Source organism: Aspergillus brasiliensis (genome assembly GCF_001889945.1).
Source record: "Aspergillus brasiliensis CBS 101740 unplaced genomic scaffold ASPBRscaffold_1, whole genome shotgun sequence".
In the NCBI taxonomy this organism is placed as follows: domain Eukaryota; kingdom Fungi; phylum Ascomycota; class Eurotiomycetes; order Eurotiales; family Aspergillaceae; genus Aspergillus; species Aspergillus brasiliensis.
In genome coordinates this window covers 4,414,782-4,437,172 of record NW_027137442.1, presented here as the reverse complement: position 1 = coordinate 4,437,172, position 22,391 = coordinate 4,414,782, and the positions used below count along the sequence as shown (strand labels likewise).

Below are 22,391 nucleotides of genomic sequence, written 5' to 3'. Positions count from 1 at the left end.
AGCCTGATTATGGTGCTTCTAATTGACTATATATAGATGGGCCGGCCACGCGAGGCCGATGCCCTCCATTGTTATGATGCGTTAGAACAATAGAGAGCTCCGATGAAGGGCACGATTCGACAAATTCGCTCATGCTCACGACTTGTAATGAGGCAAGTAGTAGTCAGCAGAAGTCCTTCGAGTTGCCTTTGAGGACGACGATGGGTCGTCGTTACCGCAACAAGACTACTGCTAGTGTCTATAGCTCACTCATCTCCTTCTTGGACTCGGTGAGCATTCTCCAGGTGGTGGATCTCCTAATTAAATGTAACCTGCAGGATCAGGTCACTACCAAAGTGCAATCCCTGAATCCCATACTGTGAGAGGCGGTGTGGGGTAAGGATAGGCTATCTGCTATGTAGAATTCAAATGTATCTTTGGGGACTATTATGAACGAGTTTGTCTGCTTCTGTAGTCAGAGACTCTTCGGCAATGGGTCTTTCGACCTTCCCAACCAACCTAGCATGCAGTGTGCACCTGTGCCTTGAAGGTGGACAAAACCCCAGTAATCACCTGCCCTCGGTAAGTACAGATATCTTTTTGATAGTAACTATGTAATTAGCAACGTAGTTATGGTAGCAAAAGAAAAACAAATTAGACGGGGAGAAGTCTGCTGCACGTGCCTCTCGGAGAATAATATTCAACCGTTGCGAATGGAAGAAGAAACTAAGAAGCCGGACTGTAACTATCGGCAGTGTTCTCTCCCCTGTTGCTTTCTCTCGTTCTTCTTTTTCTTCTCCCTCCATCCTTCCTCCTGTCTCCCTATCCTGTGGCACTCGTCATCACTTGTCCATCTATCCAAGAATGACCCATCACATCGGCAATGGTATCCCGACAACTCCCCCAACCAGCTGCTACCAGCCTACCAGCTTAATGGCGGGGAGGGGATCCACCTGCTCAGTTTCCCCAATCCCAAGCTAAAGAATCCTGGAGCCCCGGGTTTTGGGACCGTGGGTGCACCCATGACACCAGGGCGTCGAAGTAACCACTAACCAGACCTAACTATCGACAATTGTATTACTGGTGCCGCTCCCTGTTGGATCCCAACCTTGATCGTCGTCGTTCTTTAGCCGATTCGGCACAACATTGCCGACCCTTTGGCTTTCGGCCTTCTTTGCGAGTCGTCCAAGCCCTAGCTAATTTTTCTAGTCTTACTCCGTCCTTCGCTTCCTGACTCACGCAGCGTATCCGTCGTCACTCTTTTAACTATCTGAATTTTAACAGGACTGGTCCTCAAAGGTCCTTGGCAGGAAGACGCTTTCAACACTGCTACTATCAATTGCCGCCGATGCCCGTCTGCTACACGCTCCTTGAGTCATACGAACATATCAACTCGCTTGGTCTCTGTCAAGTCGATAGCTGGGGCATCGATGCATACTTCATAGTGCCTGATCCTTGACCGTTTCTTTCTCTGCTCCCCGCTTCTGTTCCATATCCCACCCCTCATTGATCAGTCAGGTGCGCGCTATCACTTCGATTAATAGCTTTCTGAACCAAGTGTGTCCTCGCCAGCCCATCTGATCGTGTATAAGCCCAATAATTAAGAAGCCGAGTATCTAGCTGCGTGGTTGGCGGATCCGCCAACTTGTCTACCTGCTTCCCTTTACTCGGAAACATCAGCATAATTGCTTGATATACACGAGACTTTCAGCCATAATCCTATTGAAGAAGACCTGTGATATCCCTTCGGGATATACTCTCCCTCAAGATGGCCGCTAGATCATCGCATGATACCCAACATGAATTGTCTATTACTGCAGATGATGAGAAAGGTGGATCTAGCCAGACTGCAAACGCTCACGTCCCTGAACAACCCCTTCCACTAGGGAACGAGAAGGGTGATGAAGAAGTAGGCCTCGGCTACCAAGCACAGAAGGAATTGTCGAAAACCCCGACCAATGTTAGCCATGTTGGCGCACTGGCCAGTAGAACCTTGACCCTCGTCCGCACCAGAGAGTCTGGAAGGGACCTGGGCCCTCCCCCCGATGGTGGCTTCAAGGCATGGTCTCAAGTAGCCTTGGCTCATTTCGTCATCTTCAACACCTGGGGCTACATCAATAGTTTTGGCGTGTTCCAAACCTACTATACCGAGACACTGGGTCGGACCCCGTCCGATATCTCCTGGGTGGGCAGTATCCAGATCTTCTTACTTTTCTTCATCGGCACCTTCTCTGGACGCGCAACCGACGCCGGCTATTTCAAAGCCATTTTGACCGTGGGGGCTGTCCTGGAGTTGTTTTGCATCTTCATGACCTCCCTGTGCACGCAGTACTGGCAGCTGTTCCTGGCTCAGGGCGTAGGTCAGGGCATCGGCTGTGGACTGATGTTCTGCCCGACCATTGCGCTGATGCCGACCTACTTTACCAAAAACCGAGCGATTGCAATCGGAATCGTGGCCTCGGGTTCTGCCACCGGCGGCCTGGTGTTCCCTGCGGTCGTCATGCGACTCTTACCTCGAATCGGATATGGATGGACGATGCGGACCCTGGGGTTTATCTCATTGGCGACGCTGATTCCGTGCCTGGTGTTTCTCCAGCAACGACTGCCCCCGCGTCGCAGCGGACCCCTCGTCGAGTGGGGGGCGTTCAAGGAGGCACCCTATGCGTTGTTCGCCCTGGGGATGTTTCTTAACTTTTGGGGTATCTATGTAGGGTTCTTCTACATTGGGAGCTTCGCCCGCAACATCATCGGGGTCTCCAACTCCACATCAATCGACGTCCTTCTAGTCATGAACGGCATTGGCCTGCTGGGTCGGTTGATTCCCAACCTGATGGCCGACCGGTACACGGGACCCTTGAACATGTTGATTCCGTTCAGCCTCGTGACCGGGGCGGTGGCGTTCTGTTGGGCTGCAGTTCACAGTTACGACGAGTTGTATGCCTTCAGTGCGTTCTATGGGCTGGCGGCAGCGGGCATCCAGTCGCTCTTCCCAGCCACCCTGAGCACGCTCACCACGGATCTCAAGAAGACCGGAGTGAGAATGGGCATGGTGCTCAGTGTCGTGGCTGTGGCTGCACTAATCGGTACCCCGATAGCCGGGGCACTGGTAGATCGGGACGATGGACAATATCTGTATGCGCAGATGTTCATGGGCAGTGCAATTCTGGCGGGGACGCTGACCTTGATTGCCGCGAGAGTGACGAAGCTGGGGCTGACCTGGGAACGAGTGTAGTCAACAGGATGATTGCTTGGAGAAGAGGGGATTGGGGGGGAGGGGGGAAGAAGTGGAAGATGAGCCAACTGTACATACAGTAGAATATAGCAGTGTAAAGCAGTAAATAAATATGAGACATACTACGGAGTACTCACGGAATACTCACGGAGTAAACATGATAACTTAATGATCACACCAATGAACAACCGCGTCTTAGTCAGGGGACCCCCCCCGCCTGTTCTAGGCAACTGGCGGCGTGACTCAAAGCTGGTTTTAGTTGACTCAATGGAGAGATAATCTATATTTATATCTTAATACCAGAAGGTCCTTCATATCCCATACCACTATCTTAGTCTTTTGTTAGTAGTCTCTGCGTAGTTTCTCTGCGCTGGATTTGCAAAGGTTCGTCGATCTGGCGGTGCTTCCCCGCCGCAGCCCCTCCGAATGAATGGAGGCCTTTTTGTTTGACTCCATCACTCATCTTTCCTTCTCTCCTCCGTGGCCTGACTCTCCCCGCTGACTCGCGATCTTCTTTGGCGACAGGAGAAAACAAGAACTCTAACATACCTAAACCTTGCTCCCTCTCTCTTCGACTCTGCACCTACATCATGGCTCCCCGCGGTCGCGGAAAGTTCTCCAAGCCCTCTCGAGGAGGTACGTTATAATCTCCCAGGGCAAACAAACCCAACCACCAGTCCTCCAAAGAACCACCAACTAACTAATCAACCATATGTGTAGGTGGAAAACGTTTCAGTCGGGACGTCCAACCCGTCGACAAAGACGGTAACCCTGTTGGCTTATGGCGGGTACGCATTTGATACTCCCTCTTCTCATGCAAAGAAATGCTCCTAACTAGGAAACGACTATACACAGGACCCAGACGACGACATCCCCTCCTCGATAGATGAAGACGAAGAAGACGGCAGCAGCACATCCGACTCGGACTCGGAGTCCGACTCCGACAACTCACCCTCCACCAAGCCCGGCCCCTCCTCCTCCTCCACCGCTATCCCACCCACAGGCTCCTCCTCCGCCGCAGCAGTAGCAACTCCAGAACTCACCCGTGAAGAGCGCCGCGCGGCAGCAAAAGCCAAAAAGCAAGCTGCGCAGGCCCGTCGACTTCAAACCGCCGCGCAACCGGGTGATTTACCCCCTTCGTCATCTGATGACGAGGATAATGGAAACCGTAATCATTCTGAAGGATCGGATGGCGAGGATGAGGATCTACCCGCGAACCCGAACCACACGAGTAAATCTCGGTCTCAGTTAAGTAGTACCAGTGGTGATGCTGCTGCTGCTGGTGGTGGTGGTGAAGGGAAAGGCAAGGTTCATCAGGATCTGTCTCAGCTGTCGCGACGAGAGAGGGAAGCTATTGAGGCGCAGCAGGCTCGGGAACGGTACTTGAAGCTTCATGCGGAGGGGAAGACGGAGGAGGCGAGGGCGGATTTGGCGCGGTTGGCGCTGGTTCGGGAGAAGAGAGAGGAAGAGCGGTTGAGGAAGGAGGCCGAGAAGGAGGAGAAGGCTGAGGCGGCGAGACGGAGAGCGGAGGAGTTGAAGGCGAAGTTGGGGGCCAAGGGGGGTGGGAAGAAAGGGAAGAAGGGGAAATGATGGATTCCTTCTCATGGATTTGATATAGGTTTTGGTTCTTAGATCCTGTTGGCTGGCTGGTTGGTTACTTGGTTGTTGCGCAAATGAATATAAAAAAACATTTGATATTACACCTTAATTTGAGGATTACGTATATCTGATGGTGGGTGTAGACCCTGGAAGGGAGTAACAGTAGCAGACGTGAGTCTATGAGAGACGCTATATAACTAGCTATGCTGTACAGTATGAACCATATGTCTTTTCTTTTCCCCCTACCCTCTTGTGAGCAGAGAATGAAGAGACCACCAGAACGAAACCTTATGCAATCATTATGCTCCCGAACCCATTCCCTGAAACGGACAGAACAGCCGTCAATTAGAACCCAAAGATCACCATATACACCGGCGCCGAAACGAACTAAGAACAACATTACTTGCGCAAGAATGTGTAGAACAGATGTATAACTGGACATGTGCGGGGAACATTCATGCACCCCAGAACAGTCCTTCCACTCCCCCGCCTTGCGCCACTATCCCCCATCCCGCAATCAGGCTCACCAGCCACAGCACGGCAAATGCCAGGATGGGGAGCAGCAGAAGCTCCGTGTTGTGTAGGAACGGAAGCGCGTTGTATCCGAGAAATGTGATGTAGGTATAGTAAGTTACGGCCGACAGGTAGAGGGTGTTTCCAAGAAAGGTGGTCAGGAGATTGCTCGGGCTGCGCGTGAGCAGCGGGAGGAGCAGGAACTGGACCACGTAGAGATGCAGATACAGAGGGAAGAATGCCCGATTCGATACCTAGTGTCTGCGATTAACTGGGTGCTGCCAAACTTGCCATTATGCTTTGGAAGATGTGCCACTTACATCGAAGCAGTATCCGAATTCAAGCTGGTCCTTCTCGCCCGGCTGCGTGAACAGGCCTTGCGCTGCGCCGCGTCTCCGTCCACGACCGCCGCGGAATCCCGTCAGCGATGCGGCCGCGCCATCGGGCCCGAACAACCGCGGGATCGCAAAGTATCCGACTGTCGAGACCAGCAACGACGAGCCGATGAAGTGAACGAAGATAAAGATTAGGGAGAGCCGGACAATGGCACCAAAGGAGGGCGCATAGGCGAGCCCCCAGGCGAGGGCAGTGAGAAGAAGAAAGAAGGAGAGGAGGTAGGTGAACGAGGGGTCCGGACGGTGCCAGGTGTTTTTCGTTTCTGTAAGAGGTCATCAGTATACGAATCGATGAGCGTTTTGTAGTATTTCCGGGAAAAGCGGGCTAGAACGGCAGGGTGCGGTGTTGGGCAATGACATACGTTTCTGCGGTGAAGCTTGGGTCAGCATAACCAGATGCGCGCTATCGGGCAGAACGCGATTATCAACTCACATGGTAATATATTGACTTGAAGACCTTCTTCGGCGCAATCAACAAAGATGTCATCTCCCAGATGGCCATCTCAAAGTCCATTTGCGGGAATTTGAACAGCCTGTAAGCCAGCCAGGGGCATCAGTAGCCGGTCAAATGAGGATCGGAAAGGCCATCAATATCCATTTGAATAGACGTATCATGCTCTTCAGTCACCCACAGAGGACTGGAAGTAACCTACCTCTTGAAGAATCGCGGCATGCGGATACTAGACCCGCGGCTTGCTGGGGTGGTGCCGCCGAAGCTGGCCGGGCTGGCATGTTGGCGGGGGACGGAGATGTGAGGATTCATCTTCAATGAGTCGATAAGGGGAGCCCCAGGTCTTCGGACATGGGAGGGAGAGATGTCATGTACCCACTACCTCTATGGGACCCAGCGGGGGGGTTTGTTGATTGAGGTGATGTTTGATGGGGGTGAGAATTACGATCTATTAGCGATTGGAGTGATTGACTGCTTGTTGATGATGGAGTGGCCGTTGGGTTATGTCATCAAGCCTCTTCGGCCCAACTCTCGGATCAACTATGTCCCGAGGGCCCGATCGGTGGATGGCGGCAGAATCATTAGAAAATCGGGCAAAAAGAAAAGATATTACAGTTTGGACTGGCGGAGGGCGGAAATTCTATCTGGAAAACATCTAGTCTAGTTTGTCTGCTGGCTGGCTGATGAAACATGAAAGCCATGCCATCCCTGTAGGTGATCGTCCCTGAACGCCGGTGTATCAAGTGCGTGGCGGCACTAGAACCCGCCAGGAAACGGCGATGTATCACATTGCGAGAATTGATGGTTGAGAACAGGAGCTGCTCCTTAATTTATTTTTCTCATGCATAGACTGACATTCGGGCGACGGAATTCCCCAGCTCCGGGATCCGCAAGGTAAGCATGCGCGACCACCATCCTGTATGTATGTGCCTGGATATGGAGACTGTAGATGCAGTCAGCAGCATGAGTAAATCTCCGGCAACGAGGGAAGAAGAAAGAATGCGTTGTGGAAATTGATGCAGACCCCCCAGGCTGGCCTGATCGCAGGAAGCCTTCCTTGATCCAATTTGACCCATCTCCAGCATACTAACAGATTCGGCGCTGCCCTACCTTGCTTGGGCGTGCTATGGAGCTCTGTGGATGGGTCACGAAGATTGGGGCATTGACCGGACAGGATCAGTTTCGTATGAAATGATAGATATTATCGATCGGGGAGTGCATGACGGCCCGTTTCCATTTGATCCAGTAGGAACTGAGGAAGTACGGAGTAACTGGATCCACTTGATGGCAAGTCATTCACTGGGACTGGGAATAGCAAGGACCCTCTCCAATGGAACCATGCAAGCTGCAAGACACTCCTGGATCGTCCTCAAGATATCTACTAATCCTTGTTCAAACCTGTCAGCATCGACGAAATGAACAGAAGAGTACTCCGTAGATACGTAGGTAGACATTCTGATGTGAGTAGGAGAAAAGGGAGAGATTTGAACCTGCAGGAACCTGGATGCAGTGGATGGATGCCCCTGAGAACTGACTCTCTTGACTATCGCGATTCGCGACGGACTCTAGACCCGCAACTAGTGAACGCTACTGGAACTAGTTCGGAAGGTGGACGATGGCAGATGGTCCATCCCTGAACCACTCCAACGACTAAACGTCTTGCGTCTCTGTCCATGCTTTTGGGCGGGTTTGGCTGCTGCGACGGAGTTGGTTCTATTAGTTAGTAACTGTGCTGGCTGCACCACCTCCTTCTCCGGTGATCCCACTTCGGCCGCCGTTGCTGGGCGCATTTCATCTGCAAGTCCGGGGCTGCTCAGGCATTCAATTCATTTCAATTTTTCTCCCTCTTCAATTGCGCCAAAATTCCTAAAGCGTTTCAATCGCTACCCTCCTTTCCATCTGTCTCTCATTTACACACTCTTTGCACTCCTTCTCTCTCATCGTGGCGACTGAAGATCGTCACCGGTCGGTTCCCACCTCACACTGGACGGTTCCTTTCCTGTGCGTCTATCTGCCTGTGGTTCGCCTCCAACTTTCCTGGATCGCCCTTCTGTCTATCTCATTACATCTCTGGCTAATCTGCCTGACCTCGAGAAGGTTACAGCAATCCGCCCCTAAGGACGTCGGTTTGATCAGTCGACTACCCCCTTACACTGCGAAATTTCCCTTCCCCCCCCTCCCCCTCACGCAATGTGCGACAGGTGATACACACCACCCTTGACTGCGCACTGAAGACGGTCCATTCGACTTCTGTGAGACTCAGATCCAGTCCTGAGCACGCGATTTTACCATCCGGCCCAGACCGTCTGCCTCGATTGATCCAGGACGGTGTGCACAACAAGTGGACAATCGCCTCAACCACCAGCTGGTTGAGATCGTCCATGGCCAACGGTGCCCAGGGACTTGGCGACCAATATCCCTAGGCTCTCCCGTCTCCCCACTCATTCCGTTCACTACGACGAATGCCAGACGTCCTCGATCACCGGTCATAAACTAGACAACCGGGTAGTTTCACAATGCCTCAGCAGCATGCCGGCCGTTCTCCCCCTCGAACACCCCCCTCCGAAGCCGTCAATGGGAAGCCTACAAGGAAAGGGAACCATCCGCGACCCTCTGTCCGGGAGACCTTTTTAGATGACTTCAATCCAGCCGACAACACCAACGAGAGCAATGAGTCTTGTGACGAGCGAGACCCTCACGACCTATCGCTGTCTCCAAAGCATGCGGCCCGCACCTCTATCGTTGATAATATGCTCCTATCCCTAGACCAGTTCGTGGCGGGTTCCTCTGTGCTGGATGACTACCGGTTGTTCAACTCGGTTTTTGAAACGGACCTCTACGGCCATGGTTCACCGGAATCGGTGGCCCAACGTCGCTATCGCGGACATACCTTTTCGTCCTCCCTATCGTCAGAAGTGGACGGCACCTTCGACGACGGCACGGCCCGCCATGCGTCCCAACTTCCGCGAGGTCGTCGGAGTAATAGCAGCTCGAACTACCATTCCAGCCTGAGAAGATTTGGAAGCACGCGCAGTCGGGAAGGCACCGGTTCACGCAGCCAGCTTTACGACTATCGGCCGAGTTCCACTGCGGCAGCAGGGACCCATACGGCGAGAAATGGGAGCAAAGGGAGTGCTTCCTCCCAGGTAGACTTCGGCCCGCCCCTGTTACATCGTCGAGCGGATTCAACCGGCGAGAGAAGGTCGGCGAGCTTCGACTTTGGTACTCGGCCGCCTTTCATTCCCTTTTCTGAACCGGTTGCCGACTACGGCTCCTGGTCCTTTAGCGAGTTTGACGCCGCTCCTACGCCAAGTATTCCCGGAGGCCCCAGTAAATATCAATCATCTTCACAAGGGGACTATGCAGGTTCGCTCAGCCTGCAGCAGTCACGGACGCCGGTGGCCTCGCGACGGAACAGTATCAAATCTCCACGTGCGAATTCCAACCGGAAGTCTCGCCCGGAGAACATTGGCACGGCCACCATCCGGAGCCGAGATCTCGACCTGGCGAATCTAGGCGATGCGGGTTTAGAGCTTCCGCCTACAATCCCCTCCTCACTCGACCCGCCTGCGCCCAGTCCAACCATCTCCTTCAATAAACCAATCTTTCCCCCGCCGCCTGAGCCAGCGCCGGCCAAGGAACGACCGGGGTTCTTTCGACGTGTCTTTGGTTCCAAAGCTCCCTCTTTCGGGCCGTCCGATTACAGTCAATCCGATTATCAATCCACCCAAGAGAACGAGATCAAAGATGCCAAGAGCTGGAGACAGCCGCTGAAGCATAGTGGGACAGGTCTCAATTCGGGACGTGATGGAAGCCATCAGGTGGTGACCAAAAAGTCGTCCTTCTTCCGCCGGCGGAAGAAGTCCGTGGCTGAAAGTGCCCCGCCTCCGATCGTGCTTCCTCCGGAGCTGTCTGGCTCCAGGGCGATGGAGATCATGAAGCCCGAGCCTAGTCCGGTCAGTAGCCTGAAAAAGGTGATGAACCCGTATATTACGGATACGAATGCTGCATCCATGTCGAACCAGGCCAACAAGCCCTCGCAGTCCCGTGCGGCGGCAGAGGATGCGGAAGCCAAGAACCCAGGAACCACGTCAACGCACAATCCGCGAGGCAGCCTACTAACAACCTCCGGTGCCCCCAAGGCCAAATACAGTTTATATCCCGCAGTTTCGTCCGCCAATAATCATGAGGCTACATTTTTAGGAAATAGTAGTGGAGATGAAGAGTCCGGAACGAAGTCTAATGGTCAGGATCCAGTCGCTCCTGTTGACCGCCAACCGGGTTCAAGGGCATCGCGGGATGGCGTGAGCTCGCGCGGCAGTGATATAGACTCCGTGGATAAAGATCAGGTCTTTGCTTTACCAGGCGGATTAAAGCCACAGGAGACTACTGTTTCCTCGCTTTCGCCCGTCATGGAGAGTTTCTCTCAAATGAGCGCTAGTCCCACTCACAGTTCTGAGGATGCTCCTGAAGAACCCAAGGAGATCCCTGCCTCCGACGTACCCAAGGAGGAGACTGTTGATGGCACGAGCCGATTTTCTACCCCTGCGAATGGTCCGGGTGGCTCACCACGGGCCTCGATCTCGGAAATGTCGAATTACTACACGGCATCTGAGAGTGCCGCCATGGGCTCGACAGAGCCTAAGCTTGCCGATCTTGTGGAGACTAGCCCAGACGATATTCCGGCTAGTGAGCCAACTATTTCGGACAAAGAACAGGCGCAGATGCTCTTTGATAGCCAGGATCAAGTCGTAGGGAATGAGCCGGCTGCGGCTTGGCTGGGCGATCCGGACCGAGCTTTCGTCCGCAAGGCGTACATGGAACTCTTTGACTGGGCCAATCTGAACATCCTAGCGGCCCTTCGAAGTCTGTGTAACAGACTAGTGTTGAAGGGAGAAACGCAACAAGTGGACCGAGTCTTGGATGCCTTTTCCACCCGGTGGTGCGAGTGCAATCCGCGTCATAGCTTCAAAGCTTCTGGTTTGTTCAAGCCTTCAAACCCCGTCTCTCACTGCTTGATAGTTCTCGATCTAACTGGTTGGTCTACAGATGTCGTACACACCATTTGCTACTCGCTTCTCCTGCTGAATACCGACCTGCATCTTGCCGATATCGAACAGAAGATGACGAAGGCCCAATTTGTCCGAAACACTATGCCGACAATCCATCGAGTGGCGGCAGATGCCGCACCGGACGGCTTTGAAGCTAATAAGTCCAAAGCCCAAGCGCAAGACCCGCCGTCCCTAGCCTCGAATTCCAGATCTGCTACCACTGACGACCTCGAACGGAAAGCCCCAGCTGCTGACAAGCCGACCAATGGCCCTACCAAATTGGTAAACCGACTTTCGCGGACGGATCTCTCGGCTAAGATGATAAGCGACCCTGACAATGACACCGGCCCTCTCGTCAACACCCCGTTCACTGGCACAATGAGAGCGTGGGAGCAACAAGTCGAAATGGTGCTGCGAGACTTTTACACATCGATTCAAAAGCAGAAGCTCCCGTTGCATGGTGCCCAAGGGGAAAAGGAGCCGACGCGCTCGTCCTCGAACAACCTCCTGGGCCCTCACCCGAGTGGACTCCGCAGGAGCCCGAGTACAGTAAGCAAAAGTGGCTCCGATATCTACCCCCGCGGCCGCTCTGCAGATTCTCGTTATGGAACGGCACGATGGTCTTCCAAGCCTCGCTCTCGAGCGAGGCTGTATCCGCCTTCTACAATGGGCTCCAGCCGGACTAGCCTGGATGACCAGTCCTCCCTCTGGAGTCCGTCGGCATCCAGTACATGGAGCAAGTACTCGGGCAAGTTAACCTCTGCGTCTGTGGACTCTTTCAATTCTGATTACCCACGTGGGGATTATCAACAATCGATCGGCTTTGCCAATGCCCTGAGTCAGGCCATTATTCGGGAAGACTCGGCACATTCCATAGCCAGCTTCGAAGACGCTGAGCAGACTACGCCCCTTCTGGAGGATGAGACTCTACAGCTTGCGGGTGCGCCCTGGGCTAAGGAAGGAAGTCTCAAGCACAAGCACCACTTGGACTCAGTGGATAAGAGAGCTAAAGATCGCAACTGGAACGAATGCTTTGCCGTCATCCAACAAGGTTGGATGCGTCTGTTCTCCTTCAACGCAAATATGAAGTCAGTCCGACAGAAAACCAAGCAACGGCATCCTGGCGGCGTCGTGGTGGGAGGAGGCAACTGGACAGAAAATGCCGAAGAAATCTGGAAATTTCTTCTGCGTCAGACGATCGCCAGCGCGCTTCCACCTCCGGGGTATTCCAAGTCTCGCCCGCATGTCTGGGCCCTGAGCCTGCCTACTGGCGCTGTACATCTGTTCCAAGCCGGGACGCCAGAAATCGTTCGGGAATTCGTGTCCAGCGCCAATTATTGGAGCGCGCGACTATCCAAGGAGCCTTTGATCGGTGGTATCAGTAACATGGAGTATGGCTGGAGCGATGCGGTCATTAACAGCGCCCTAATCTCAGCAGAGAGCAGCCGGACCCCTCCGTCCTCGTCGGGGGCGCGACCGAGCATCCAGAGCTCGATCCGCAGCTCCATTGATCAGCAGGGGGTTCGGCCCCGATTGCCGGCAGATCGGGTGCACATTAGCGATTGGGCCCCTCCGCAACAGAGCATGATGGCGTCAGCTCTGCCCGAAGCCGAACAGCTGAAGGCCCTGCAGACGTATGTCAAGAATGTGGAGGAGGAACTGCAACGACATAACGAGCTTCGGCCCGCCATGATCCTTGCCTTCTCCCCGCGGCACCCCAATGCGGCCAAGGCGTTGGCCAACTGGGAGCGCAAGTCGTCGTATCTGCTACGGGAGATTGTGAAGTTCAGAACCTACATTGACTCGCTCTCCTCGGCCCTGGAGCAGAAGAATCGAATCTATAACAACCGAGAAGAGAGCACCCCTGCCGAGTAAACTTGTGCTTGGAGAGGTGTCTGGAATTCTGCACGACATCATACTATCGAGCTGGCTCTCGGGGGGTGGAGGTGAAGGAGCCCCAGGGAGCTTATATTTTCTAGATTTGCTTTGTATACCCAACCCAGCTTTAATCACTTCCCCATTCGCTTCTTTCTCTTTTTGTTGGAATTAAAGAAAAGTCTCCGACTCTAGAGTGTGCACAATATGCACCCCTCTGGGTTCCCTTCTATATATTCTACCTCTTGTCTTTGTGACTCTCCGTGACCCCATGATCATGTACTTAGTGTCTTTTTGATTTCTCCGCTTTGATCCGGTTTTGACGAGGTTTACGTGACTGGTTGCCATGAAGTGCGAAGTTTCAGTGAGATGATCTAGGGCCCGACCCCGAAATGTAGCAGCAGAAGACAATCCACGTCTTTTAATGATCCCAATGCGAATAACGTATTAGATTTATGGAAAACGTAATAGAGTTGTATGATTTTGGGTGGTCGGGATTAACCCGGCACGTGCTGATTGGGCGAAGGCACAACAACCACAACAACAACAGCAACAGCAAGCTTGCAGCTGCACCACAACCTCTCTCCCTTCGATATTTCTATTCACCCATTCACAACCTCATCTCTCGCCCCTATACCCTTTCTGTCCACGCAAGCTAATCTCTACTATCCCCCCATCTCACCGCAGCCACGTCTTGCCCAAGGTGGTGGTGAGCTGGCGGGCCTGGCATTGGCGCTAACCCGGCTTGCCCACCCAAGTGGGTAGCACAACAGCCCGAGTCTAGAGTCCATCTAGTCTAGACAAACGCCGCGTTTCAGCGCCCGTTGTTCCCCCTAAGCTCCTACTAGACTCCTAGTCTCCTAGTCTTCTAGGGGCTAGGATTGTCGAGCATTGCATGGTGGAGGTGGGGACAACAAACCGTCACCATGTCGACCGCATCACCTCAACCACCTTCCTCTCCGTCGCCTGAGTCCCCAAACGTCGCCGAACACGCGCATCCGGTGCGCTCCCCGACATCCTCCCCACCCCCCAATCCCTTACACGAAGAAGAAGGACTTCCGGCTCTTGAAGACGTGTTCCGCGATCCAATCCCTTTGATGGTGGCGGAGAACGCGCGGGGAGGTCTTTCCCCAATCACGATGGACACTTCCGCCCGGCACGGCGCTGTCGACGACCACTCCCATGGGGAACTGGGCGCCCTCAATGATGCCCAACAACATAATCCCACAGCCGATCCATCGATGGTGGAAGACCCCGCTCATGATGACTCGAATCTGTCCCTCCCCCCCTTGCCCGACAACGACGATAGCAGCCTTTTGTTGTCCGCCGACGATGACTACCAGGAGCGAGTCGACGACCAGACTTTCATCAAAGAAAAGGAAATGCGACGCCAGTTGATGGATATGGAGTCCAGCTTTTTGCCTGAACCTTCGACCATCGAAGTCGCAGCTACGAACCGGACTATTGGTGCGGATGATACTTACTTGGTTGGAATACACGAGGAAGAGCCTGTCCCTGCAGTGCTAGAAAATACGCAGATTTCTTTCGTGCCGCCCGATGATTCTATTCATGACTTCACAGCAGCCGCGGATGACGCCCACATACCTCAAACGCCTACCCATGAGCACAGACAGGACGCAGCGGAGGATTTGGGTGCAACGCCTGCCGCTTCCTCCGAACGACACGGCGACAATACCACCATCCTGGAAGCGATCCCCTCGTCTCCCTCAGCGGCTGCTGCAGAGAGGACAAGTACCCGTACCCAATTTACATCATCCGAAAACGCGCCCGACACCAGCCAGATTGCTCGCAACGATGCGTCTGATCGCTCTCCAGTACCGGATGCAGACATGTCACTACAATCCAGCCATTACAAGATCCGCAACCTGTCACGCAGTGTGTCCCCCGGAACATCGAGGCTGTTCCAGGACAACAGCGGAAACGACGCCGATACAGCCTCCCATACAAGCAGTCGTCGAAGCAACCGACCGAGATATCTGACTAGCCGTAGCTCGGCCCATCGGCTTTCGTATTCGTCGGTCACAAGCGCGGGTACAGAAATTACAAACAGTGATGCGACGCTGGGCGCCGACTACGCACTTCAGTCAGGCGGTGCAGCCCCGGGCAACCCGGGTCTAGCGCATGCTGGACAGCGCAACACCTTGGCCCGGTCGGTCAGCCTGGGAAGCATGGCATCAGGTATCTCAGGATACAGTGATGAGAACATTTTCGATCGAAAAAATCCAAGCGGGACCACAGAAGGGGGCTTGCAAACGTTGGATGAAGAGGAAGGACCATCCCAGTCACGTCCGGGGTCGTCATACCAATGGCATCAGCAACAGCAGCAGCAGCAGCAGCAGCAGCAGCAACAACAACAACAATCAGAGCAGCGTCCTCCACAGGAGTCCCATCCCGATGACGCTTCTGGGCCGATGACACCACGGGCCAAACCCCAAGACACCGGATTTCCAACGGATACGGTCCTTGCGGAACGTGTCAAAGACGTTCAGGTGCCCAGCGCATTCGTGAAGCAGTTCCGGGAGGACTATGGTAGCCGTGCATTGTCGCCTGAGAAGCGGACGAGCGCCACTCCAGCCTTCGCCCGAAGTGGCCGCACCATGACGCTCAAAGAGCAGAGCAGCACTATTGACCGTCTTTCCAAGGAAAACTTTGACCTCAAGATGCGGATCCACTTCCTCAATGAAGCACTGAACCGACGCTCTGAAGAGGGCATCAAGGAGATGATCTCGGAAAATGTTGAGTTGAAATCGGACAAGCTGAAGCTGCAGAAGGACAATCAGAGTCTGAAGCGCAAGCTGCGCGATCTCGAAAAACAGCTAAAAGACCAGCAGTCTGACAAGGAATCGATGCTGAACCATGACCCCGAAGGGTCGGACGAGGAAGACCGTGACCCTGCACAAGACGAGGAAATTCTCTTCCTGCGCGAGCGGGCAGAGACATATGAACTGGAAATCGAGCGACTCCGTTCTGAAAGCATTGCCCGTGAAAGCGAGAAGAGACGACTGGCTGAGATGGTGAAGTCTCTTAGTGACGGGCGGCCTATGGGATCGGATGTCGGGGCCCGGGAGGAGAGGGTGAGTACTGGATCAGTTCCCTGTGTATTTTTCGACGCTGATTGTTTGTTGCCGCAGGATATGTGGAAGGACATGCTGGAGGCCGAGACGGCGGCTCGCGAGCAGGCAGAAGAGGAAAATAAGCGGCTGCGCGAAGAGGCCCTACGTTTAAAGAGTGAGATGAACTTCCCTGTCGTCGCCGCGCGAGTCGGGCAACGCGACAGGATTGGCTCGATGGCCTCGTACTCTGCCGCGTCCGAACGAGACTTCGGCCGCGATCCCCATACCGCTAGCTCATCCAGCTCGACGCTGGTGATGGAGTTGGAGCTGCTCAAGCAAGAAAATGCGGAGCTGAGGAAGGAGGTGAGCGCTCAGACCTCGATGCTCACGTCCCGGAACCGGGAGAAGGAGCGGTTATACCAGGAGATTGAAGAGCTCAAACTTGGTCAACGCCGGGATGGAAATCGATCGGTTGCCGGCGACAGCATCTTCGATCGCTCGGCGTCCCGGGCACATGGTCGGCCATCTTCGCGCGCCAGCGATGGCACGGGTCAATCCCCGAGCGACGATGCCGAACGCGAAGACCTTGAAACGCGCGTAGGCCAGCTGCGTGACCAGGTGTCGGCTTTGAAGCTCGAGAACCAATCCATCCGGGAGCAGCTGGACGAAACCAACCAGGACTATGATGCGCTGGACAAGGCATATCAGGCCGATGTCGATGAGGCAGAAGAAGAGATCCAGAACCTCCAACAAGAGGTACAGAATCTCCGACAGGAGCGCGACCAGGCCTTACAGATAGCCGAAGAGCGCGACGAAGCGTTTCAAGGTATCCGCGCAGAAGCTCAGGAGGAGCTAGACGCCATGAGCGAGGCTCTGGAGCAAAAAGTAGAAGAGTGTCAGCGATTAAGCGAAGAAGTGCGTGTTCAGGACGAAAACCTTCGGGCACTCCAGGCGGAGATGCGCTCAGCCAGCGAGGGCATTATTCGGCTTGAAGAAGATGCACAGAACAATCTCCAGCGGTACAAGGCCGTCCAGCAGGAACTGGAGGACTGCAACCGAGAGATGGAATCGCTGGAGAAGGACCTCTATGAGGCCAATACTAAAGTCCAGCGGCTCACGGTGCAGATTGAGTCGAGTCAGAATGAGATTGCGTTCCTCCGGGAGGAGCAAGATGGCGACAAGATCAAGATCGGAGATCTTGAATCGGAACTCAAATCTTACCAGCTGAGCCTGCAAAGCGAGCGCGACAAGACACGCGAACTCGAAGAACGGTTGGCGGAGGAACGGCACCAGCGTGAGGTGGTGGGCAGCAAAGAGAAGCAGGAGGTGCAGCGCATCGTCAACGAGCTGAACCGGGAGGCGACCACCGCCAAGGAGGAGAATCGTAAACTTAGGAAGAACCTGTCGGCGCAGGAAATCGAAGCCGCCACCTGGAAAGAGCGGTTGCTGGACCTGGAGAACAACCTGCGTGAGACGCTGGGCGATCTGACTGGCAGTCGCTCTAGTCTGATTTCCAATATCATGAAGCTGCAGAAGGAGCTCGAGTCGACGGCTTTGGAGCTCGAAAGCACGCGATCGAAACTGGACGACAAGGAGTCGCTTCTGCGCAACCGCGATGCGCTTTTGGAGAGTCATGGGCTAGAATCGCGCAAGCTGGCTGAGCTGCTCGACCGCGAGCGCCATGCCCGCCGTGCCGACAAGCAGTCATTCGAACAAGCTCTGAAATCCCACCACCAGGCCTCGCGCACCATTACGCAGAACAACTCGCGCATTTCGGAGCTGGAGAATGCGCGGAATCAGGATCGCAAGCGCTTCACAACTCTGGAGCAGCAGTTCCGCGACCAGCTGAGCGAGCGCAACGTGATGCTCCTGAACATCTGGAAACGCTTGTCGGCCATGTGCGGACCGGACTGGGCGCATTCGAACAGCTTGATCAACGGCAACCTTCCCAGCCAGGAGGTCATTGGCAACATCCTCTTCTGGCCCGGGTTCAGTCGCAACCTGTTGCTCGCCGTGAAGACCGTTGAAAGCGTGATCACGGGCTTCAAGTCGCGCATCAAGGGTGTTGAGCGAGACCTGACCAAGCAGTATCAGATGCTGGAGCATACCTTCAGCCTGCGCGTCAAGAAGCTGGACCGCCTTGAGGAGTCCATGATGAACATGCGCGCGCAACAGCACAGCCGGAACCAGTCCGGGATGTCTCCCGAAATGGCGAAGCTTCGGGGTGAGAACCGGCTCTTGAAAGCCGAACTGAACTTGCTTCAGTCGCATTCCCGTAGCCGGGGACCTGCCTCTGCTGCTGTCTCCGCGGCCGCCGTTGGCATTGGGTCTAACTCTCCGCGGTCACCGACGCGTACGCTGAGTATGGACCCTGGAGCCGATGCAGATTCGGGGTCTTTGATCCGTCATCATTCAGCAGTCGAGAAACCCACCCCGTCGCGGGGTCTTTCGCGGAGCACCGCTACCACTGGCATCCCCCAGCCCTCGCATTCGTCCTCGACGACCTCGACGACGACAACGCTCGCTAACGACGGATCGGGGGCGCTGGTGCAAGGTTCTCGCGCCCGACACATGTCCGCTGATCCGGGGAGCAATGAGAAGTGGATTCAACGCTTGCATGAGCTGGAGAAGCGATTGAAGGCCGAACGGGAGGCCCGCCTTCTGGACCGAAGCGGCGCACGGCGGCGTCTAGAAGAGCGGGATGCGGAGAACCAGCGACTCCGCGCGCAGCTTGAGCGACAGCGTGTGCGCAAAGAGCTGTCCGCGGGCACCTCGACTGACGAGGACGTGCGCGAGCATGGTCAACGGCGGCTCGAGGGGTCTGACGGATACGACAGGCGTCGGGACGATGAGATGAGCTCGAGCGAAGGCGAGGGTATTTACGTTGACATTGAGGTTTGAACCTAGCCTTGGGGGTAGGGGGAGGGGAGAAATGAAAGGGACGGTCGTGAACCATGGTCGTTGGGCGTCTTGGGTGTTCCAGTGCGAGGCTTGCGTGTGCTATATTCTTTTGGAAGATTTTCTAGTCCGCCTTGTGTTCATAAGGGCTCTTTCGATGTTCCTATCATTGCATGTATCATATACCCATCGGTTCATTCTTCGGTTCGTCTTCTTTCTTGGACATTTGCCGTGTGGGCATTGTGTATTGAACGCGTTTGGTTAAGCCAGGTAGCAATGGCACCGAGACAGTTGTACAGTGACATGCAGGATGATTCATTTCATTTTTGGGCACAGCTAGCCGTAGGCTGCGTCGTCATCCGAAGTAATCTAGCAAGTAGGATATGTCACATCACATCATAAGGATCCGCCAACTACCGCAGCGACACCTTCAAGGAGAAATCGACAATGCCCGTTCCCTGGTGAATGGAGCTCGTCGACAGAATATCCACATCCGGACAAGCATAACGAGCGGCATTCGACTCATTCAACCCACCACTAACCTCAATCAAAAATGCCTTCCCCTTGCCAGCCCACGCGGTCTTCAACTTCCGCGCCGCATCCCTGACCCCCTCCGGCGTGAAATTATCCAACATAATCACATCCGCGCCGGCCTCAATGGCCGCATCCGCCTCCTCCAAACTCCGACACTCCACCTCAACCTTGGTCGCAAAACCCCCGGCCGCCTTGGCCGCCTGCACGGCCCTCGGGATAGCCCGCACAATCGAAGCCTCCTCTCCTTCCTTGACAGCCTCCTTATCCCCGCCATCCTTCGCAGCCGAGTTATTCGCACACGCCCAGACATGATTATCCTTCAACATGGTCATGGCGCTGAGATCATGTCGGTGGGGGTCCGCCCCGCCCACGAGAATTCCATATTTTTCAACAACTCGGAAGCCGGGGGTTGTCTTGCGCGTGCCGGCTAATGTGCCGGGCCAGTTGTGACTGCGGAGGATGGAAACGAGGGTGGAGGTCTTGGTTGCGATGCCGGAGCATCGGGCGAGGATGTTCAGGGCGACGCGCTCGCCCAGGAGAATTTTGCGAATGGGACCGGTTACGGTGGCGCAGTGGGTTATGGGCTTTATAGGGGTGGATTCGGTGATGTGCCATGTTACACTGTTTTGATTGATCCTTGGATTTAGTATTTGAGTCATGGTGATTGGGGTTAGTTGGGGAGGACGTACGAGCATCCTAGTTGGGAGAAGACTTCATCGAAGAAGGGGACGCCTGCGAGAATGCCCTATATATTGTGATAGTCATTGTTAGTATGGTGTGTCTTCCTTTTGGTAGATAATGGGTGGTGGTGGTGAGTACCTCGCTCTTTCCTAGTAACCGCGCCTCGCCTTCGGATTCCCCCACTACGAATCCGCCATAGTCGAAACTGGGACAGTCTTCTTCGAGCCAGGCGGCGATAAGACGCTTGTAGTTGCCTGGGAGGAGGTGACGGAGGTCACCGTATTGAGATGCCATTGTTGTATGTTAGTAATGTTGTTGTGTGTATGTTTAGAGATGTAGATTGATGGATTGATGGAGATGAAGCTGGAGGATGAACCGAACCCCACGCGGGGCACCTCGGAGTTTCGGCGCGTTGCATCGGGACCCTCCGGGTTGCAGGTCATGTGATTTGTATACACAGACATATGTTAAGTCTTCATGATTTGGTAACTGAGTATAGCTATACTGGATAATGATGATGATGATGATGATGATGATAGTTTACTGTAAGTTATGATGATACATCTTACATGATTCAAGGTAAAACTCGTCTCGTATCTGATACTCTTATCAACATTAATAATGGGTGGAAGTATACTCCGAATGCAGCAAAGTATGAATACGAACACGAAGCCAAGGACACATCGCAATCCATGGACCAACTACCAGTGATCACGTAACTTGTCTACTAATCACAGGTTCATGGCTAGACTGAGCCCATCGATCTGAGCACATAAAAGGTTCTCAGGTGTTATGGCGTTTACTGGACGGAAGGATTCAAGCTTTGACACGACAGTAAAGTAAACAATTACTCAGCCTCAGTTGATGGCGTTGGCAAACTACGAAGGATAGGGATGGAATACGTTAATGCTGGCGTCATGATCTGACATCAGTCTGGAGCCCCCTGTCTGCTGTGCTGTGCTATGCTTGTTGTTAGGCTTTGTCTGAAATCACCTACTAAGATTAGTTCGCGACACGATGGATGTTGCACTGCCTTGTTTACTCTTGGGAGACTAGTGACTATCTACAGGCAGCACAATTTTGACTTGTGGGGTACAACAGGGGCTGGGTAAGGTGTATATCTGTTATAGATGTATTACTGACAGTATGTAAGTAAGTAAGTATCAAAGTAATAACAAGACAGGGATAACTTCCACCATTGCTATATGAAGCTGATCTGGATAGTTACTTAGTAAAGGAGTATGAGCTATAACCCAACATAAGCAAACAAACAGCACTAACTACAAGTCAACTAGGAGAGGAAATATGCACACAACTCGGCATCTGATCAACTTATGCACTGACTGCATGTGACCACGAGTGCAGTGCAATTCATCCCAACCCATCCCACACTCCCACTATACTCCATGCCACCTGCAAAGGCCATCATGTGTTATTACTAGTTTACACCAGAGCGTGAGGGGATGTGCGCGCGGGGTAATTAAGTATTTCGAAGTTACTTATGTGCTTAGTGACTGTACAAGGATGCCCGCAGGTCAACTCCCACTTAGTTTATGCGAAAGTAGCACAAACCCGTCACACAGACCAGCCCCCTGGTTGCTTTTTTTATCTGTACCCATCCATATTTGTTGATTGTCGGTACATGCATGGGTTGAAGAGAGGATGATCATCTTCTCTTCTCACTTGCTATCTCATGCACCTGATCGTGTGATGATATTTATATTTTAGTGTTGGTGTGCTGTGCTGTGTTGTGTTGTCCCTGCACAGGGTGGGTGTGGGATGGATGGATGGATGGATTTAAGGCCGGATATAGGACCCCAATTCGGGGTTTAAGCATACTACATACGGTTAAAGGGGGTGGCATGGAATTGGAGAAATCCTTTGATAGTTGATTACTTTACTTATGTGAGATCAATTATAGGAATAGATGGGGATTCTCGCTCTCTCTCTCTCTCTCCACCATAGTTGAAGTAGTCAGTGCATGGAATCGATACCTACAGGGTAAATGACTACAAGATCAGCTTCCCGTCCACACCAATACTAAATCCAGCATAAACTTAATCCTCCCTATAGTCAATGTGCATTATATATCCCGCTCCCCCAATTCTA

General features: G+C 53.6%; 6 protein-coding genes across 6 annotated transcripts; 4 read left to right on the top strand and 2 right to left on the bottom strand.

Annotated features, from left to right (window-relative positions):
- The first annotated feature begins 1,585 nt into the window (after nt 1-1,585).
- On the top strand, nt 1,586-3,301 carry ASPBRDRAFT_37609 (putative MFS monocarboxylate transporter). The gene has a single exon (XM_067623761.1). The coding sequence runs from the start codon at nt 1,748-1,750 to the stop codon at nt 3,209-3,211; it is 1,464 nt and encodes a 487-aa protein (XP_067485618.1). The 5' UTR covers nt 1,586-1,747; the 3' UTR covers nt 3,212-3,301.
- A 221-nt stretch (nt 3,302-3,522) lies between these two features.
- Nucleotides 3,523-4,863, top strand: ASPBRDRAFT_61749 (PDGFA associated 1 family protein). The gene is made up of 3 exons (XM_067628333.1): nt 3,523-3,847; nt 3,932-3,999; nt 4,067-4,863. Exons 1-3 carry the CDS (start codon nt 3,802-3,804, stop codon nt 4,799-4,801), a joined length of 849 nt encoding a protein of 282 aa, XP_067485617.1. The 5' UTR covers nt 3,523-3,801; the 3' UTR covers nt 4,802-4,863.
- An 81-nt stretch (nt 4,864-4,944) lies between these two features.
- Nucleotides 4,945-6,824, bottom strand: ASPBRDRAFT_37605 (unc-50 family protein). The gene is made up of 5 exons (XM_067623760.1): nt 6,372-6,824; nt 6,152-6,251; nt 6,081-6,084; nt 5,644-5,981; nt 4,945-5,577 (listed from the first exon to the last, which is right to left on the bottom strand). Exons 1-5 carry the CDS (start codon nt 6,479-6,481, stop codon nt 5,266-5,268), a joined length of 864 nt encoding a protein of 287 aa, XP_067485616.1. The 5' UTR covers nt 6,482-6,824; the 3' UTR covers nt 4,945-5,265.
- Nucleotides 6,825-8,359: 1,535 nt separating this feature from the next.
- ASPBRDRAFT_268284 (Sec7 domain protein) lies at nt 8,360-13,323 on the top strand. Its single transcript, XM_067622307.1, has 2 exons — nt 8,360-11,149; nt 11,219-13,323. The coding sequence occupies exons 1-2, from the start codon at nt 8,686-8,688 to the stop codon at nt 13,093-13,095; spliced, it is 4,341 nt and encodes a 1,446-aa protein (XP_067485615.1). The 5' UTR covers nt 8,360-8,685; the 3' UTR covers nt 13,096-13,323.
- Nucleotides 13,324-14,021: 698 nt separating this feature from the next.
- On the top strand, nt 14,022-19,070 carry ASPBRDRAFT_113440 (putative anucleate primary sterigmata (ApsB); the record flags this gene model as incomplete). The annotated part of the gene is made up of 3 exons (XM_067616742.1): nt 14,022-16,190; nt 16,248-16,883; nt 16,965-19,070. 3 exons carry the CDS (start codon nt 14,022-14,024, stop codon nt 19,068-19,070), a joined length of 4,911 nt encoding a protein of 1,636 aa, XP_067485614.1.
- A 410-nt stretch (nt 19,071-19,480) lies between these two features.
- On the bottom strand, nt 19,481-20,576 carry ASPBRDRAFT_114727 (nicotinate-nucleotide diphosphorylase (carboxylating); the record flags this gene model as incomplete). Its single annotated transcript, XM_067616842.1, has 3 exons — nt 19,481-20,222; nt 20,291-20,346; nt 20,421-20,576. The coding sequence occupies 3 exons, from the start codon at nt 20,574-20,576 to the stop codon at nt 19,481-19,483; spliced, it is 954 nt and encodes a 317-aa protein (XP_067485613.1).
- Nucleotides 20,577-22,391: the final 1,815 nt, after the last annotated feature.